Source organism: Quercus lobata, chromosome 2 (assembly GCF_001633185.2).
Source record: "Quercus lobata isolate SW786 chromosome 2, ValleyOak3.0 Primary Assembly, whole genome shotgun sequence".
NCBI lineage: Eukaryota > Viridiplantae > Streptophyta > Magnoliopsida > Fagales > Fagaceae > Quercus > Quercus lobata.
Window position 1 is genome coordinate 23360796 of NC_044905.1, and position 19339 is coordinate 23380134.

Consider the following 19339-nt stretch of genomic DNA (forward strand, 5'->3'; position numbering starts at 1 on the left):
CGTGTCCGTGTCCGTGTCCGTGTCGTGTCCGTGTCCGTATCCGTGTCCGTGCAACATAGTAGGACGTCTCAAGGTTGCCCCCCCTAGAAAAATTCATGACTTCGCCACTGGCTACATGATTAAAGTCAAAATCTATTACTGAATTGATTGAGCAAGATGTGGTATCTCAAAGTATGCTATTCTTTATTTTCCTTAGATATGACAGATTACATAAAATTGCCCAATGATGACCTGTTTAGTTAGTCATACACAGAGGTTTTGACATTTAGATTTTAGTTTTTATGGGAGATTTGAGGTAGGATTTCAATTTTTCATTTATTTTGCTAATTAGATGATCAAATAATATTTGATTTGAAGATGGGGTTGGGGCTATGAAGGGAAAAGGTATACGGTGTGCACGAGTTGTGAGAATTTATTAACTTGTGAAGCAACTCTGCTACCAAAGAGTGTTTCATAGATTGACTTTCAAAACTTTGGTGGTAGGGATCAAATCTGTACTTGGCATACCACTTGTGTTTCTCAAAAAGACCACCATTCTAATTTTTGATTATATGCACTTCAAAACGTTTTTTTTACCGATTTTCAATATCCATGTATAGCCCAATTTGTTTTTATTCCAAATAAAGTGGTGGAAGTTTGTATACTAGTCCTGCCTAATCTTTTTGGTTAGCTAATAACTAAACTTGAAATTGTTTTGTAAATGTGCATTCCTTCAATTATTTGTAACCAAGACAAAGATATGATTGCTAGATGTCAAACCTTAATATTATGTTTAATGCTTCTCATTGTTTTCCTACTTCATGTTTTTCAGATCAGTATAATAAAGTGTTTTCCTAGCTCATATTCTATAGTACCAACAAATTTTTTATTTTTGTTTTTATAGTACCCACTTATATCTTAACCATTAGTTTTACTTGTTATAGATAAGAAAAACTGAAAAAGAAGAAACGTACTTCCCAAAAGGATGGTTTGCTGGATGATTGAGGTTTTTTTTTTCTTTTTTTTAACACTTAGAACCTAAAGCTAGGCAGCAAGAAATTTAAAGTGTGGGGATATATGGGCAGTAGCTTGGGCTTGGTGTTGCTAACTTGGAAAGAGCTGGTGGGTATGTGTGTGTGGGTTAATATACTAGTAAGTTTAAATTCTACAAATTGGGCTGTGAGGTAGCCATAGACTTGATCTCCTTAATTGTTTTCTCCTTTAAATATGGTGGTTGCTAGTAGGTTGGGGTGTTGTTTTTGTCTGGTATGTTTCTAATAGAGTACTTGTTTTTTATTTGGTTGGTATTGCTTGCACTTACTTTTGTTTATTTTTTATGGCTTGTTGCCATGGTTGTTGGTGCTATGAGTGCAAAAAACTAAAATCAAAGAATGCAACAAAAAGATTACAATCGATAAAATGAAATTGAATTTTCAAATTTATTTAATAAAATTGTTAAAGTTCTATTGGGATACGCCAGTGTACAATTTTCTGTTTAAATTTTCGTTTTATTTATTTAGTTTTTGCTGCAGTTTAATATTGTATTTAGTATTTAGTATATGTTGAACAGAATGTAAAGCAGAATCTATGCCAATTGAACATAAATCAGAATCTAGGTATCTATGAAATTTGAATTTACCAAATGTATGTATTTATCAAGAATTATGCTATTGCTTACCTTGTTTTTATTTCATGCAACTTGATATAGGTTGCTTACCTATAGGAGTATGTATGGGTATAGTAAATAATATTGAAGAGCAAGATGATGTCTATGTTAGTTTCCCTAAAAGACCAATTGAACCATATTTTTTGTATGAGTAAGATTTAGGCTATTCGTTATGTATCCACTAATATTAATTTTCCAATTGTTATAAGTAAAATAGTCTAATTGATTAAATTTGGATTTGCAATATAAAGCAAGTAGAATCGATGAAAGCTAAAGGTATTGCCAATAAAATAAGCAAAGCTATGTCACATAATAGTTAGATTTTTTTACCATATTATTATCAAATATATTGTTTAGTTGACATATTCATTCGCAAACCACATAAAGTAAGTATTCACCTATGAAACTTTTAACATGCATTAATATTTATTAATTTCTTTATGAAACCCTTTTTACCCAATATATAACACAGATTTCAATAGTACTCAATTTGCCCTAATTGTGTTGGTAAGATAGTGGCTAGCTTAAATGAAAGTAAAAAAAAATTTGTCATTCTAAGAGTTGGGATTGGGTGGATTTTTTGGATTTAAGGTATATAAGCTTAGATAGAGATCTATGCGCATATTTAATTTATAACTTTTAACTAAATTTGTGTTCATTGGATATCTGTGGTAAGAGTTTACCAATATCCATTAGAGATATTAAGTTTATTTTAGGAATAAAGTCAAATGGGGTTGATGCCAACAACTTGGACTTAATGTTTTCATTTGTGAGTTGTTTTATGTTGTTTGTCTTGGGTACTTTATTGTGTCCCACAATAAAACCTTGTGTCAAACGATCTTTATTTTCAATTCTCCAAAATACTTAAGATATTAGAAACTTGAATTGCGTGAAACTTATATTGAATTTCTTTCGTTCAAGGTGTGCACGAATATAAAGACAAGAACCTTGTTGTGCTATTGGTTGTGTTTTGTTGTTAATGGTAAGTTGTGATAAATAGTTACATTCAAAAATATGATTTTGTTGATTAAATTTCTGTAACTCTTTTAATTAAATTTCTATGAACATTTTATACATATTGTAGATGTTTTATTTCAAGCATGTTAACATTGAAATGAATGTTGATCAAATGTCCAAACAACCTCAGTCATGTATTTGTTATTAGTGAGACCAAGAAGTTAAGCAAAGACTACAAAAGTTGCATTCGATTGGAAGTTTTGATTGTCTAGAGGTAATACTTGTATTTATAATATTAAACTATTTATTAATAAGTTCAAAACATATTTTAACTTATTAATATATAGTCAAATATTATAAGTACAAGTATTACCTTTGGACTATCAAAACTTCCAATCAAATATAACTTCTTGGTCTTGCCAATAACAAATAAATGGCTGAGGTCGTTTGGATATGCATTCAACATTCATTTCAACATTAATATGCTCAAAATAAAACAACTGTAATATGTTCATAGAAATTTAATCAATAAAATCATATTCTTGAATTTAATTATTTATAACAAATTACCATTAAGAACAACACTCAACCATTAATGCCAACATGGTTTTTGTCTTTATATATGTACATACCTTGAACAAGAAAATCCAATACGAGCTTCTCGCAATTCAAGATATTAACTTTTTTAATATTTTGGAGAATTGAAATAAAAGATCATTTGACATAAGGTTTTGTTGTGGAACATAATCAAATACTCAAGACAATCAACAAAATACAATTGTTGATACCTTGGAAATAGGCATCTTAATTCTGGTTATTAGATTCTTAATCTCATTTCATCAAAATGATCTTGATGTTGTAACAACCAAATCGACTGGTCATAAGCCCTAATTGGACCATCAGATTGAAAGCTATCATTAAATCAAGTTTTAATGTCCTAAATGCACTATCACAAATTGAGTCCGACTATATGTGATTATGAACAATTAATTCCAATTGGTTATAATTATAATCAATTTGATATTAATGACGTGTGATAATTTGATTAGTTAGGACTACATCTTATGGTAAAGTTGCACACACTTAATTAATTAAATAGTCAAACATTAATTATTTAATAAGTAATTTATGTAATTATATTTTTAATTAGGATAAATTTGGAACTAATTAAGTCTGAAATGGAAGTGATTAGAGTTTATTAATGTTAATTGAAAACTAATTTGGGACCTATTAATGTTAATTGTGCTAAATTATATTCTAACAAATGACTTTTGCTCACCATTTCGTTGATATTTCTAAGAATATTTTAAATCTGTGAGTGAGGTTAATTATTCCAGAAACTAGACATATGGGGCTTCAATTTGAGCACAAGAACGAGACAATTCGTATCAGAATTAAGTATGATATAATTTTTTGAATTTGGCTCTGCAAGCTGTTACAATAGCTACGTGAAAAACTGAATTTTGCTTTCTCATCACTCCCACTAATCTTTACATTTAATGCATCAGCTTTCCCCGAAGTTTGAAATAGGGTCTAGGTTTATGATTCATTTTGATCATTTTTCAACCTTTATTAAATGACCTTCTATTCATTTTTTTTTTCCACTACAACTATATAAATCCTCCATCTTCTTCATTTCAAAGTACACAAAAACACTCTCTCTTTTCCTCTCTTGAGTTCTAGTGAAATAGAGTTATCTTGTCATATCTTGGTCTTCTTGAGACTCAAGATATTGAGTGAGACTCACTCTCCCTCACCTAATTCTTATTTTCTACTCCACCCTTAGGACCTTCACCAAGAGTCTCTTCCTCCATCGTGTGGATCTTGCATGCAGATATAATCCATTTCCCTAACTTTTTTTTTTTATATTACTATGATGAGATTAAGATTAGAGCATGCTAATGTTCATTTAAATTCCTTGAATATGTTTGAATGTTCTTAAATGTTCACATGTTCTTGATTGTTCATCACATATTCATACATAATACTAGTTTTGACCTTAAATTCACATCAAAAATATGGAAAACATGTTTGTTTCATAATTCTCTCAAATCCTCGAATTTAAGATATTACCATTCACACACATTCACTAGAATTTATTTTTCAATCCAAATGCAAATATTAATAAATTGAATTAGGATTTATCACATGCATACACATTAAATTCAACATGCAAATTGATTGATAATATATTGAATTATATGATATGAATGTTAGTCATCATAATCTAGAAAACCGGTTTTATCGGGTAAGGTGGGTGCCTAACACCTTTTCACCTTGTAACATAGTCTTTGAGCTTAGATCGAGGGTTGATAGACCAACGCTTATCCATGTAACTTTCAATTTCTAGATTGAAACTAGGTAACAAAGTTATGTACTTTATCTTAGATTGTATCTAAAACCAAAGTCAGGTAATTTCTCATAATCAATGTAAATTCATTTGCAAATCAATAAAATGAGGAATTTTTCAATTTTGATTTTCTTATATATACAAATAATTAAATAAGTGGCAACTTTGTTTTGGTGTTGGGCCAAACTCACGTGAATGAGTGGAGTCTTGTTATTGCCTCTCGAAATGAAGGTTCGACTGATTATATTTTTCTCTTTAGATTATGCATTTTATAATGGAGTCGCCACTTATTTAATTATTAGAAAATAAAATAAGAAAACCATAATTGAAAAATTCTTTATTTTATTGATTTGATAATAAATATACATTGATCATAGGAAATTACATGGTTTTAATCTTAGATACAATTTAAGATAAAGTACATGGCCTTGTTTTCTAGTAACAATCTAGAGATTGAAAATTACATAAATAAGCAGTTGATCTACTAACTCTTGATCTAAACTCAGATGCTACGTTACAAGATGGGAAGGTGTTAAGCACCCACTTTGCCCGGCGAAACCGGTCTTCTAGACTATGGTGACTAATATTCATATCATATCATCCAAATCACTCAGTTGCATGTTGAATTTTAATGTGTATGCATGTGATAAACCCTAATTCAATTTATTAATCACTACATTTGAATTGAAAAATAAATTATAGTAAATGTGTGTGAATGATGATATCCTAGATTCAAGGATTTGAGATTTATGGAACAAACATGTTTGCCATATTTTTTATATGGATTTAAGATTGAAACTAGTGTTATGTATGAACATATGATGAACAACCAAGAACATGTGAAGAATGCATATAAACATTTAAGAACATTTAAACATATTTAAGGAATTTAAATAAACATTAGCATGCTCTAATCTTAATTTCATTATAGTAATATAAAAAACAAGTTAGAGAAAGGGATTATATCTGCATGCAAAATCCACACGATGGAGGAAGAGACTCTTGGTGGAGGTCTTAAGGGTGGAGTAGAAAAGAAGAACAAGGAGAGGAAGAGTGAGTCTCACTCAATACCTTGAGTCTCAAGAAGACCAAGATATTACAAAACTACTTTACTTCACTAGAACTCAAGAAATGAGAAGAGAGAGTGTTTCTGTGTGTTTTGGAATGGAAACGAGAGAGGATTTATATAGTTGTAGTGGAAAAAATATGAATGGAAGGTCATTTAATGAGAATTGACAAATGATCAAAAGAAATCATGAACCTAGATCTTATTTGAGACTTCGGGGAAAGCTAGTCCATTGAATGTAGAGATTGGTGAGAGTGATAAGCAAGCAAAATTCGATTTTTCCTGTAATTATTGTAACAGCCAGCATAGCCAAATTCAAAAATTATATCTTACTCAATTTTGATCGGAATTATCTTGTACTTGTGCTTAAATTGAAGTCCCGAATGTCTAGTTTCTAAAAAAATTTACCTCACTCACATATTCAAAATATTCTAAGAAATATCAACGAAATGGTGAGCAGATGTCATTTGTTATAAAATAATTTTAGCACAATTAACATTAATAGGTCTCCAAATTAGTTTCCAAGTAACATTAATAGGCTCCAATCACTTCCATTTCAGATTTAATTGTTCCAAAGTTACCCTAATTAAAAAGATAATTAAACAAATTACTCATTGATTAATTAATATTTGACTATCTAATTAATTGTGTGCAACTTTACCATAAGATTTAGTCCTAACCAATCAAATTATGACATGTCATTAATCTCAAGTTGGTTATAATTATAATCAATTGAAATCAATTGTTTATGATCACATATAGTCAAACTCAATTTGTGATAGTGCATCTCGACCATTAAAACTTGATTTGATAATAACTTTCAATTTGATGGTCTGATTAGGGCTTATGACTAGTTGATTTGATCGTAATCATATCAAGATCATTTTGATGAAATGAAATTAAGGATCTAATGACCATAATTAAAATTCTTATTTTCAATATGAAATTACTCTTTTACCCTCCATGTAAGGTTAAATACAGGTTGCAAAATGGGGTGTCAACAACAACCCATAAATTCATCTCCCAATGTTTTTATCTCTTTCAATTTGTCCTCTAAGACTATAATTGGTATATCCCCTCCCACATTGAGTCCATGTTAGCATGTATACTTATATCTTTTGTGCTCACAACAGTAGATACTTCAATCCTGTTTGGCTTTATTCTCATAATATACTCAAAATATCTAGTGGATATCGATAATCTCTTACCATAAATATCCAATGTACACATGTTTGGGTCAAAATTATCAATTAGCTATTTGCATAAATCTTTATCCAATATTATACACCTTAAATCCAAAAAACCACCAAACCTCAACCCTTGAATGACAATTTTTTTTACTTTCATTTAAATAACCAACATACAAACATAAAAATAAAATAATGGAGAAATTGTATCTCACAATTTTGCCGAATAATTGTTTATATAAAGACATTCCACAATAATTGTAAAATAGAGAACAAATTGAGAGATATTGCCTCATTGATGTGCTTCATAATATCTCATGACAAGATAAATAAATTAATGTCAATTCCATGAGTGATGAGTTTAAGGTGGTGGAGTTGAGGCAAGGATTAGGTCTCTCTCTTGAGACGATACATATCGTCTACGGAATTTTCGGTGTAGTATACTAACAATTTTGTGTGCCACCCTTAGGATACAAAAGTCCAACCACCAAGCTGAATATCCTAACAAAGTCTACACCACTTTTAGGATGAGAAATTCTCAAACAATACTTTCTTGAACCCAGAATAAAATGTATAAAAATAACATTATTTGTAAATTATATACTAGAAAATGTGAGGAAAATAACTCTAAAAAGTACATTGAGAATACTTGTTTTTAGAGAGAAGACTGAAGCTATTCATGCTCTTCTATAGCCGGCAATACAAGCCTATATAAAGTAAAGAAATAATGCCAGTTAAAACCATCTTTAATAAGATAAAGGTTAGGTGTAATTTTTTTTAATTGCTATGACTCTTCAAATTTATTGTAAGAAAGAAGCTTAGAAGATTAGCAACATTCACTTCAACGTTTGAAAAAAAAAATTGATAATCAGTTTGCATTGATTTGACCAACTCATAATTGGCAAGTTATGATATTATTACTAAATTTTAATTTTAATTTAATAGCATGAAACTGTTATGCCATCAACGAAAAAGATTTTTCTTTTCTTTCACTTAATTTATAATAATTTTTATAAAAACATTCCAACAATCCCCCACTAATTTTTATAAAAATTAGTTCATAAAATTTTGGGTTAAGATAAAATAGTATGCATAATGAGGGTGTCAATAACTTGAACCCGTATTCAGCAATGTAGTTCCAAAGTCAATATTGAGCAATGTCTTGAACTATGACTTTTTATGTGGAAACAATATATTGCTATCACACACATAATATTCTAGTACTTTGCTACAAGCTTCTAGACCAGTATATCACCGCCTTATACTTGATTCTAAGTTTCATGAACATAGCAAAGGTTTTGTAGCTGAATTGACACATCTCCATGTACAAAGTGCTTGAGAGTTTAGGGGGAAAAGGGTTCGAGCTGCTAAGCATGTTGTAATTAACTAATTATCTTTCCAAAAAAAAAAAATTCATGAACATTTTAGAGAATTAGCCCCATTATCATAGAAAACAACCTTTTCAAGTGGGTAATCCCAAAAGACTAATAAAGAAAAATGGGAAACAAAACAATGACAGTGAAATTAGGGTTTTATCATTCTGATCATTACTTTTAAAAATATCAAAATGATTTTAATCCTTTACCTGAGATTTAATCCACTTGATGGCAAAGAGAACGCAAGAAAAAGTAATCTAGTTTTTTTTTTAAGAAGAAGCAATCTAGAAAAAGTAGAGAACACGAAAGAAAAAGTTGAGAGAGGAACTATTTGTTTTTTTTTTTTTTTTTTTTGGGGGGGGGCGTTTATAACTTTATATAAACTCACCTGCTTTACCAATAACTAGTATCCCACCAAAAATTAAATTAACAATTAGATCAAAACAATAATAAAATCCCATTAAAAAAAATTCCCATTAAAAAAAAATACTAAAGTAATAATTAATAATTAAGATTTGCGTTGGGTTTTTTTTATTTTTTTTTAAGTACCGTAGAAGGTAGAATGACTGAATGACCCTTTATAGAAAGCTAAAATTTCTCATTAATGAGAAACAGCTCTGTGTTTTTTGGCCTTTTCCTTTTCTTTTTCCCCAAATACACGAAGAGAAAGCACGGGCCTCTTCTCACCCCGATCCTTGTTTGACTGTGTATCTCACTAGTTTCTACTTTCTACCCCAAACCAAAATCGATTTTTCTCTATATCTCTGAGAGTTAAGAGTCAGAGGAGCTCGATATCCCTCTTGATAGTTCAATCAATCAAATTGGTTCGATTAGATTAGAGATTTAGCAGAAAAGATGTCAGGGAAAGGCGCAAAGGGTTTGATAATGGGCAAAACCCTAAGCAAGGACAAGGACAAAGACAAGAAAAAGCCCGTCACTCGTTCCTCTCGAGCTGGTCTTCAGGTACTCTGTTTCTTGCATTTCTTTGGTTTTGGGTTACTGGGTTTTCTTTGTTGTCTAATTTCAAGTAATGGGTCATTCAATTTTGCACTATTTCGGAGCATGTGAAGCCCCCACTGGACTGAACCGTGTCTATGTTTGATATGCGATTTTTGTGCTTACATGGTTATCTGGTGTTTGCTGATGGGTTTTGTTATGTGGTTTCAACCTGTCCAATTTTTACTTTATGGTGATCTTTAGTTTCGACTTTTATAAATAATTGGCATGTTTCAGAAATAATGCTGATCTGATTGCTTAATACAGTCTGGAAATAGTAAGTTATTACTTTTGGAGATTTAGATTTTGAGTTATCACCTAATTGTATAAAAGAACTTGCTTTGATTTTGTATTGGGTTGCAGCCTGCTTGAATGTACAACAGGGAACATAAATTGATTACTTACAAATTCTGTTAGGATTCCAATTTTTCCTCTGTTTCATAAAAATTCTGTTAGTGTTTTGAAATTTCCATCCTCTAAATTGCCAATATTCTGACTTTTGGGGAGAAGATACTGGGCCCATTTGGTTAGACGTTTTGGGAGCTTAAAAGAGCGTTTTTAAAACCAAAGACTGTTTTGCAACCACAACTTCTCTTCACTTTTTTACAAACGCTCATTTTAAAAACATTGTTTTCCAACAGCTTATACAAACGCACCCACCATAAAGTTTGTAACCTTTTGGGGTAAGACGCATCACATCCTCCGTGAGCCATCCATGTAGGAAAAATGGGATGGGACAAGGGCTTTTGAATTTGCGCACTGAACTTTTGTTAATCAACTCTTCAACTTATATCTGCATGTCAACTCGTTGTTGAGGTGGCATTCTATAAACAGTCAGATTTAGCAAAGCTACCTTTGGTATTAAATCAATAGCATGCTGAATGCTTCTCATTGCTGGCAAACAATGAGGTAATTCATAAGAGTTGTTGAATTTCTGGGGAATGATCATCAAACTCTAAAAGCTGTACTTCCTTCCCAACTTTGCAATGGCATATATAACTCCCATATCTTGACTCTTAGCTTCAAACTTTGTAGCAGTCTAGAAGCCATTAATCTTGATGTATTTAGAAGAACTGGTGACTTTTTCCCTAAGAGGATGCAGGATATAGTTTTCATTGCCCTTCGGAATGATTTAATTATTGGCTCTAGTGTGATTGATCATGTCATAGTCATATAACAATGGTCTCCCTATAGAACGTGACAAGGATTTATGGGCACAATATTGCATGTACCCTCACTATCAACATTGTCACCAAGGAAAATTGACTAAGTAGCAAGACGTAACCAACACTTCATTACCATTTCAAAAGCAAAGCAATTTTGTAAGGATAAGGATGCTTTTGATATGCAATTTCAAATTTTCAGTCACCTCTTTGGAGATATGTTCTCACAGCTCCTCCTATTGAGAACAACATTGCACACCTATTACAATCACTAAGAACTCTTGCCTGGAAAATATCATGATGCCTCCAATCTTCTTCCTCCACTTTCAGTGTTGTCATTATATCACTCCCAGCACCACCAAGGACTCTCCTACTGGATAAATATCAAAATCCTCTTCCTCATTGTCATGATTATCTCATTATCATAAGTTGGCGCCAGTAGCATCTCGTCTTCCCCTTCAAGTTCTACAAGGTTCACCCGTCATTGTGGAAATTCTTAGGTGTGCCCCTTTTCTCCACTAGCAAAACATCACACGTGATCCATAACCAACCTTGGAAGAAGCTGGACCAGAATTGCTTTGTGCTCCATATCTTACTATATCTTTCCCTTTTTCACTTCTATCAACATTGCTAGTATTTCTCCTCATTGCTTGATGCATTATGGTAGTGTCTAGACCAACATTTTGAGTTGTTTGGTCAGTATGAACTATGAACACCCCGAACGACTAATGAACCCCTTTGTATTGCACAACCAACTCTTCCTGACAAAGTTCTCCTTGCACCATAACACAACACCTGCTTTTCTGTCATTAAGGCACATTGTCAAATGTCAAGTGTCTTCAAAATTAATCAAACCCATTTCATCGCTAATAGGTTGGTTTACGCCTGCAATATAGATCTCATTTTCTTGTTAGTCTCAGCGACGCTAGCTCAAATAGAAAGGTTGTTGAACTCCAAAGTGCATTCCTCCACAAACATCCCTCTTTGTTTTAATGAATGGAATTTTTCATACAATTTCACTGCATAATTAGCTAGGAAAAATTGCTTCTGTAGCTTCAATTTCATGTGCTCCCACACTTGATTTTTGGCTTGCCTTGTCGAGCATGTTTCTCTTTAACTCTCTTCTACCATTGAAGCTCTATCTTGATTCCCTCACCAACCAATCCTCCAATCCGCCTTCTGTCACACGTTCTATAGGTCTGACTTCATGAAAGGGTTTTTTTTTTTTTTTTTTTTTTTCATCCTCCTCATCCTCTATCAAGGGCCTTGAAGCCCAACCAGCACCTCCCAACATTTCCAATGGAAACATCCAAGGTTCAAACCCCCCCCCCCCCCAATTTTAACTATCAAATTATATAAATAATAATAATAATAATAATCATCCACATTTTGGTGTCCTAGGGTTTGCATTCACCTTTCAGCATCTCTGTACGGGCTCCTGCTGGTTCCTGTCACTAAAGAACTTGTACAACTCATGACAAATCTTCAATCATACGCCTCATCTCAACCATATCTGTCTATTGGCCTTGATTTCCTCTACCCCAGAACTTGTACCACGACCAACCATAGCTTAACATTGCAACCTTTGACTTAGATCTAAATTTTGTGGCTTAGATCTAGGATCTTTTGCCCTGATATTACTTAATACAATGTGAACTTAGATCTATCTAGAAGAAATTCTAGCATCAAACAACATTAAAGCAAAGAGAAAGATAATAGGATTGGAATTGGAACCACAAATATCAAGTTCTAGGGTCCAAGAGCTCAAGAAATATTCAAATCTGAAATTTCATGCAATAGATAAGAAAATGCTGCCTACAATGACTCAAAAGAGGCTATCTATAATGGCCTTCAGTAACCTTAGAATCCTATCCCTTCATCTTACATATAACAGTTAAATCCTAACCATCAAACATCATTGAAAAGTCACATGCTAGTCAGTTGACCCTTTTTTTTAACCTACCAGAAAAAAAAGCAACAACAACAACATCGAGAGATAGACTAGTCTTATCTTATAATAACTACGGACCTGGCAAAATAATCTTCTGGCCCTTCTTGGCTTAGATGCTACTGCATCAAGTTGTGTAATCAACGTACAGAAGTTGGCAGTAGACTTGTTTCTCATTTAGTCCTAAGTAATGGTTTGTCTTGAGCTCAGATGGTAAGGTTTAAAGTAAAAAAGTTGAGGTGCAAAGAGATCTTGGACTTGTCCCTTAGAAATTATAAACAGATTGTGAATGTGTATTATATCTTGTCAGTGGTTTAAATAAGATTATGACTTCAGCCTTGAGGAATCTTTCTTTATTTTCTAATGTTGATTTATTAGATTTATGCAATTTTTGTAACTGATTGAAAAGTAAAAGATGATGTCTTCAAACTTTAAAATGCATTTTTGGGGGATAAATTGCTTGGAGACTATTTTTATGGCTAGTTGAACAGGTTTTAGGAAGCATTATGAAGTGTCTCTGATTTATTTTAGCAGACTCAGAACATGTGCTTTTTCTGGTCTTGGATTTTTAAGCTGTCTTAAGGGTTCCTTAGTTTGCTCCACCGAAATGTGAAACAGTTAATTTTTATGTGGGATTAATCTTGTTCATATAGCCTCTTAGCAACAGAAGTAGCATCCAATAAAGCTGTTACCAACTTACAATAATATCTCTCTCTCTATGGTGAGATTAGGATTGTCAAGCTCTATTGATCAAGTTGTAATGGGTTTTGAAGGGCTTGGCATTTCTCATTTTCTTAAAGCAATTGAAACACTTAGGTTCCTGATAATAATCCAGACATATTAATCAGTGGAATAGTAAATGCTATACAGGAGCTGACTCGTGTTTCCTTCATTTATTATCTTCACAATCATAATTTCCATCTGCATGGAACCTGCACATGATGATGTATCTTGCCCAATAATGTGGTAAAATTGTGATGTTCTTTTCCTAAAGATGGGACATCTTATTGGTTAAAAGCTAAATATTTAGAAAACTTAAATGCTGAGCTTAATGGAGTATTTAGAGTAAGTTCATATCCAAAAGGACTATAATTTGGTGGCATATTGATTAATGTTCCTAATTCTCCTTATCTCAACTTTCTGGCCTATGCTTTCTTTTTCACATGTTTACATTTGGAGTTTAAAACAGTTTTCAGGCTTTTTTAATACTTCAGGAATTTCTTTTTACATAAGAGACCAATGACAATATTTCTCTCCTTAAAATTTTGGAGAAAGTATATGTATCCTTTAAAAATACCAACATTACAATTCATATCTCGAAAACATTTCATGTCAAGTTAGTCTCTCTTTTCAAATGAATAATTTAGTCTCTGGACACTGCAGCATCACATTTTGTGATGGAAAATGATGACTTGTGCTATTCTTTTTTTAACTTGGTACACAACAAAATACATGTTTTACCTAGTCAGCCAATTCCTGAGGGGGAGACTTGGTGCTGCATATGACCCACACAAGCTTCCCTCTCATTTTCTTGCCGATTTCACCTGTACTCCTCACATGCAACGCTAATTTCCTCATAGTCTCGAGAATTGACTGCCTAGTTAATATGCTAATTTGATTTCTCACACTTCTCTCCAAATAGACCGCATGAGACATAAATGACTTGCATTCCATTTGTCTCTTGTTTATTTATGTTATGTGCCACATCCTAAAACAATGATATATATCACTCTTTTGCATCCATATAATGTAACATCATAGTCCGATGAGACCAAATTGAGTCATTTGGGGAAAAAAAAAAACACAGGATTAATTTGACATGAAGTACTTTCTAGAGATGAAATTGAAAATGGGTAACTTTTTAGGGACCAAACATATACAAATACTCTAGGCTAAAGCTTTTGTGGGGGACCAGATTTTGGAATTTAGTGCTACATGCTACATGCTTCATTCCATTCACTCGCCTTTGAAAGAATTTATAAGAAAAGAATAATCCAACACTCTAGTTTAATTGAATACTTACGTTTGCCTCATGCATTTCATGGCCCTTACACATCTCATGGATCCCTTTTCTCTAACTAAGAATATCTGGTGGCAGTTTGGATCCTATGCTTCCTGCCATTGATATTGAACCAATTCATTGAACATGACCAATCCTTGGCTACATATGCTTGGGCTGGTAGCATAAACCTTATATGAATTTGGAGGTATAAGAGGATTGGGCACTACAACGGGAGTTGATAAATGAGGTTCTTTAAAACACAAGTTTTATTTGTTTGTATATTCTACTAAGTTTGAAATGTAGAACTCCTGGATGGCTTAAATACTTGCCCAAATATTTTAGTAGTCTTGCTTATTTCCTAATAGAATTCCAGATACAAGTGATGGATGTTATTCACAATTGATGAACTATTTTGGTATTACCTGTTTTTATAATGTTAGCTTTTTACGTTTAATGCATTAAGTTTGTTGAGTTTTGCTCATTTCACTTATCCTAAAAAAGGGATTATGTTCTTTTGCTTCTATTTCACTAATGACTCAACCTTGTACATCTGATCCGGCAGTTCCCTGTTGGTCGTATTCACCGTCTCCTTAAGACAAGGGTCATGGCCCATGGAAGAGTTGGTGCAACAGCTGCTGTGTACTCTGCTGCCATCTTGGAATACCTGACTGCAGAAGTTTTGGAGCTGGCAGGCAATGCAAGCAAAGATCTGAAAGTGAAGCGTATAACACCTAGGCATCTTCAGCTGGCAATTCGTGGTGATGAAGAACTTGATACACTCATCAAAGGAACAATAGCCGGTGGTGGTGTGATTCCTCACATTCACAAGTCACTCATCAACAAGTCTGCAAAGGATTGAGGTTATATTGGGATCCTTATATTGTTAACTTTTAAAAAGTGGGATTGCTGTGTACATTTTGCTGACATCTATGGTGGATATTGGCTCTTTTGTAGGATTGGCAATTATTGGGACCTTCCGTGGTTATCACAGGATACTGATTCTATTTTGTCTTGGTAGTTTTTGGGGACATTTGGCAAGGTTGTTTTGTAGTATTTCTGTCTGAATGTATTTATTTTTCTATGAAGGTTACATCTTGAACTTGAACCTTGATTTCTCTCTCTCTCTCTCTCTCTCTCTCTCCTCGGGTGTGTCTGAGCCTGTGCCGTTTTACCATTTTACTCCAACAATAAGGCTTTGCCGTAAGATGTGGAGGATTTTTGTACTGCTTTTGGCAGCTTGTTTGCTTAAAGGTAAGTTTCTGCAAATAAGCGTACTTTATTTGATTAAAGCTTTTTTACTGACCTTTAAGTGAATAAGTTATCAAAACATATGCAAACGCATTCGCAGAAACTTTGTGAGCTGCAAAATGTGAGCCTGTAGAATTGGATGGCCATGAATAACTGCTTGTCATTTTAGTTGGAATCGGGTGAAATTATTTGATGCATTTGGTGAATTATACCCTCCTCATATAAGTTCCTCATATATGACGGATTCCACTGTGTGAAAGAGAAGCATGGTACGTGTGTTTGGGCTTTGGAATAAGGAATACTTTCCTGGGAATGAGTTCAGTATATAGAACAGAGGAATTCTTGACACTCACAGTTTCTGAACTTTAAACATGTTCTCCCTCTCCGCATAGGAAAAATATTATGAAGTTATGACTTATGAGGCCATCATGGGTTGCAAAACGGAAAATGTGAGTTTATATGTTCGAGTCACCTTGGAAATCAGTACTATTCAGCACTCTATTCCCTGAGGGGTACGATTAGGAAATGTTGCTGGTCAAAAACATTATGAAAGGAGAAAAACCTTTTGGTATTCTATAGTGGGTGGCATTGTGAAGTTTTTAGAAGATAATACCAAAGAAACGCATCTTTATTTCATGCTCTTTGCTCTTACACATTTCATTAGCTTCAGTACCTAAAATTATTAACGCAATATGTTCTCATTGTGTCAGGAAGTCCCTGTCCGTTAAAGGCTCAAACCAGTTAGGGAATTGAAGTCAAAATTTGGCATTGGCCACACCAAATACCAAAAAACCTCCCACATCAAGTGTTCTAAATACACCAAATTTTAGTATAGATAAACAGTATAATGCTATGTTAATTTTAATTCTTCTTCTTTATCTTATTTTTAATTCTTTTTTTTTTTCTTATTAATTTCCCAATTTATTGTTATATTTTCTCTTACTTTTCCTCCTCCCTTTTACCTTTTCATCTCTCTATTACTATCTACCTTAATATCACTTTTCCTCTACTCCTTTACCTTCCTGAATTTTTTGCATTTCTTATTCCTCTTCTCTTACTATAAATTTTCAATTCTCTTTTCCATTCTATTCATAATTTTTTCACACACAAAAAATTATTTTTCTCTTTTTTTTTTCTTTTTTCTTTTTTTGGTGGATTTTATTATATTTTTCTTGCATCTCTATTTTAGGTTGATGAATTTTTGTATTATTTGGAACTCTAATTTGGGTTTAAGTTGTTATCTTTTTTATTCTCTTTGATTTCATAGATGTTATCATATTGCATTAAAAAGATAGTAGTATATAAGAATATAATATTATTTTATTGCATAACATAACTTGGATAATTTGGTGTTTATTACTATATTTTTTTTATTTTTACTTTTTTTTCTTCTCATATTATTTTCTATAAATTTGTTATTATTCTCTCTCACATTCTCTCTTGAAAAAGTGGTTATTCTCTTTCTCTTGATTTTTTATTCTTTCTTGCAACTTTATTTTATATTTGATGAATTGTTGTGATTTTTAAAACTCTATTTTGGGTTCATACGTTTTGGTGTTGTATTTTTTAGTTCCCCATCACAAGTACTCTCTGTCTCCAATAAAATTTAGAGAATAAATTATACATATTCAGTATAAGTTTGATATGAGTTTTGATTATTATAATTATCTCTTTTAAGAGAATGAATAATTTGAATAATTTATTTAAATAAAAATTATACATACATACATACATGTATATATTTATTTATTTTGCTTAAATGTATAATTCAACCTCATGCAATTTATTTAAAAGTAACGATATTAAAACAAATGAATAATTACCCTAAAGATTACATCTGTATATTTATAGCCATTATGTTAAGAAAGAATTTCATTTAAATTAGCCGTATCAAAGTGGACTGAAATACTACATTAGTGTGGCTCAAAAAAATTATAGCAACAGTAAATACTACGCTTAAGACTTTAGATATTACGAGTTTGAGATTTATATATATATATTAATAAATTTAGATTTAAATTAGGTGCTTTTAACCTAAACATGTTTTTTTCCATTATGTAAGTGCACAAAAATAAATCGAAGTGGACCAAAATAAATTGAAGTGATCCAAATTGACCAAATTGGACCAACTGAAACAAAGTTGACCAAATGGACAGAATAGGACCGAATGGTTCGAATAGGAACAAGGTGGACCGAATGGACAGAATAAGAACAAGGTGGACTCAATAGGACAGAATGGACCGAATGGGACCAAATCGGACCGAATAGGACTGAAGATAAAAAATGGACCAAATAGGACCAATGTGGACTAAATAGAACTGAAGTGGACAGAATGGACCGAATGGAGCCAAAGTGGACAAAATGGACCGAATAGGACCAAAGTAGACCGAATAGGACTGAAGTGGATTAAAGTGGACATAATGAACCGAATAGGACCAGAATAGACTGAATAGGACCAAGTAGAATCAAAGTAGACAGAATGGACTGAATAGGATAAAAGTGGACAAAATTGACTGAATATGACTGAAGTGGATAGGATATGACCAATGTGGACCGAATAGGGAAAATGTGAACTGAATGGACCGAATTAGACCGAGATGGACTGAATAAGACCAAATTGGTCCAAATAGAACTTTATTGGACAGAATGGACTAAATAGGAATGAATATGACCAAATAGGACAGAATGGACCGAATAGAACCAATGTGGACCGAATAAGACTTTTGAATATTTATCATTTTTATTGCATTTTTAGGGCTCATATTTCTAATTTCTAATGTCTATTTTAGTATTTTCCTTGTATTTTTTAACTCAAAACTAAAGAGATTAGCCCAATAAAATTTCATACTTTTCAATCCAAAAATTAAGAAAAAAAATAGAATTTTTGAGCTAAACTTAAAAAGAAAATCTACAAAAAAATCAATTTAAAGACCAATTAATCTAAAAGGGACTGAAGGGGGCCGAAATTGAGCAACTGGTCTGAATTAGACCGAGGGGACCAAATTGGACTGAATTAGATCGAATGGGACCGAAAAATACCTAATTGGACCAAATGGGACCAAAGAATACCTAATTGGACCGAATAGAAATTGTTTAATTTTTAGGAAAAACAAAATATCTTCAAAAATTTTAGAGAAAAAATTATATATTATATTACAATACAAAATAATTATTTATTTCCACATGCTTAGTATGCGACTAGTTAGTTCATTTTAAAAAGAGATGAATTAAAAAGGCAACTGCTTTAGATGCCTATTGGTTTTCTAGTGCCACCTATTTAGATGCACACGCTAAATCAAAAATGAAGGAAACACGAAACCAAGTAATATATCATGTATACTAGATGGCTCGATCTCATGAATAATTAAAAAAATATATTAAAGTTGGACTCATCTGTAAAT

The 19339-nt window shown here is 32.4% G+C and overlaps 1 protein-coding gene across 1 annotated transcript; it reads left to right on the plus strand.

Annotated features, from left to right (window-relative positions):
* Positions 1–9213: 9213 nt before the first annotated feature.
* LOC115975014 (probable histone H2A variant 3) lies at positions 9214–15808 on the plus strand. The gene is made up of 3 exons (XM_031095640.1): positions 9214–9544; positions 15253–15550; positions 15645–15808. The coding sequence occupies exons 1-2, from the start codon at positions 9437–9439 to the stop codon at positions 15547–15549; spliced, it is 405 nt and encodes a 134-aa protein (XP_030951500.1). The 5' UTR covers positions 9214–9436; the 3' UTR covers position 15550; positions 15645–15808.
* Positions 15809–19339: the final 3531 nt, after the last annotated feature.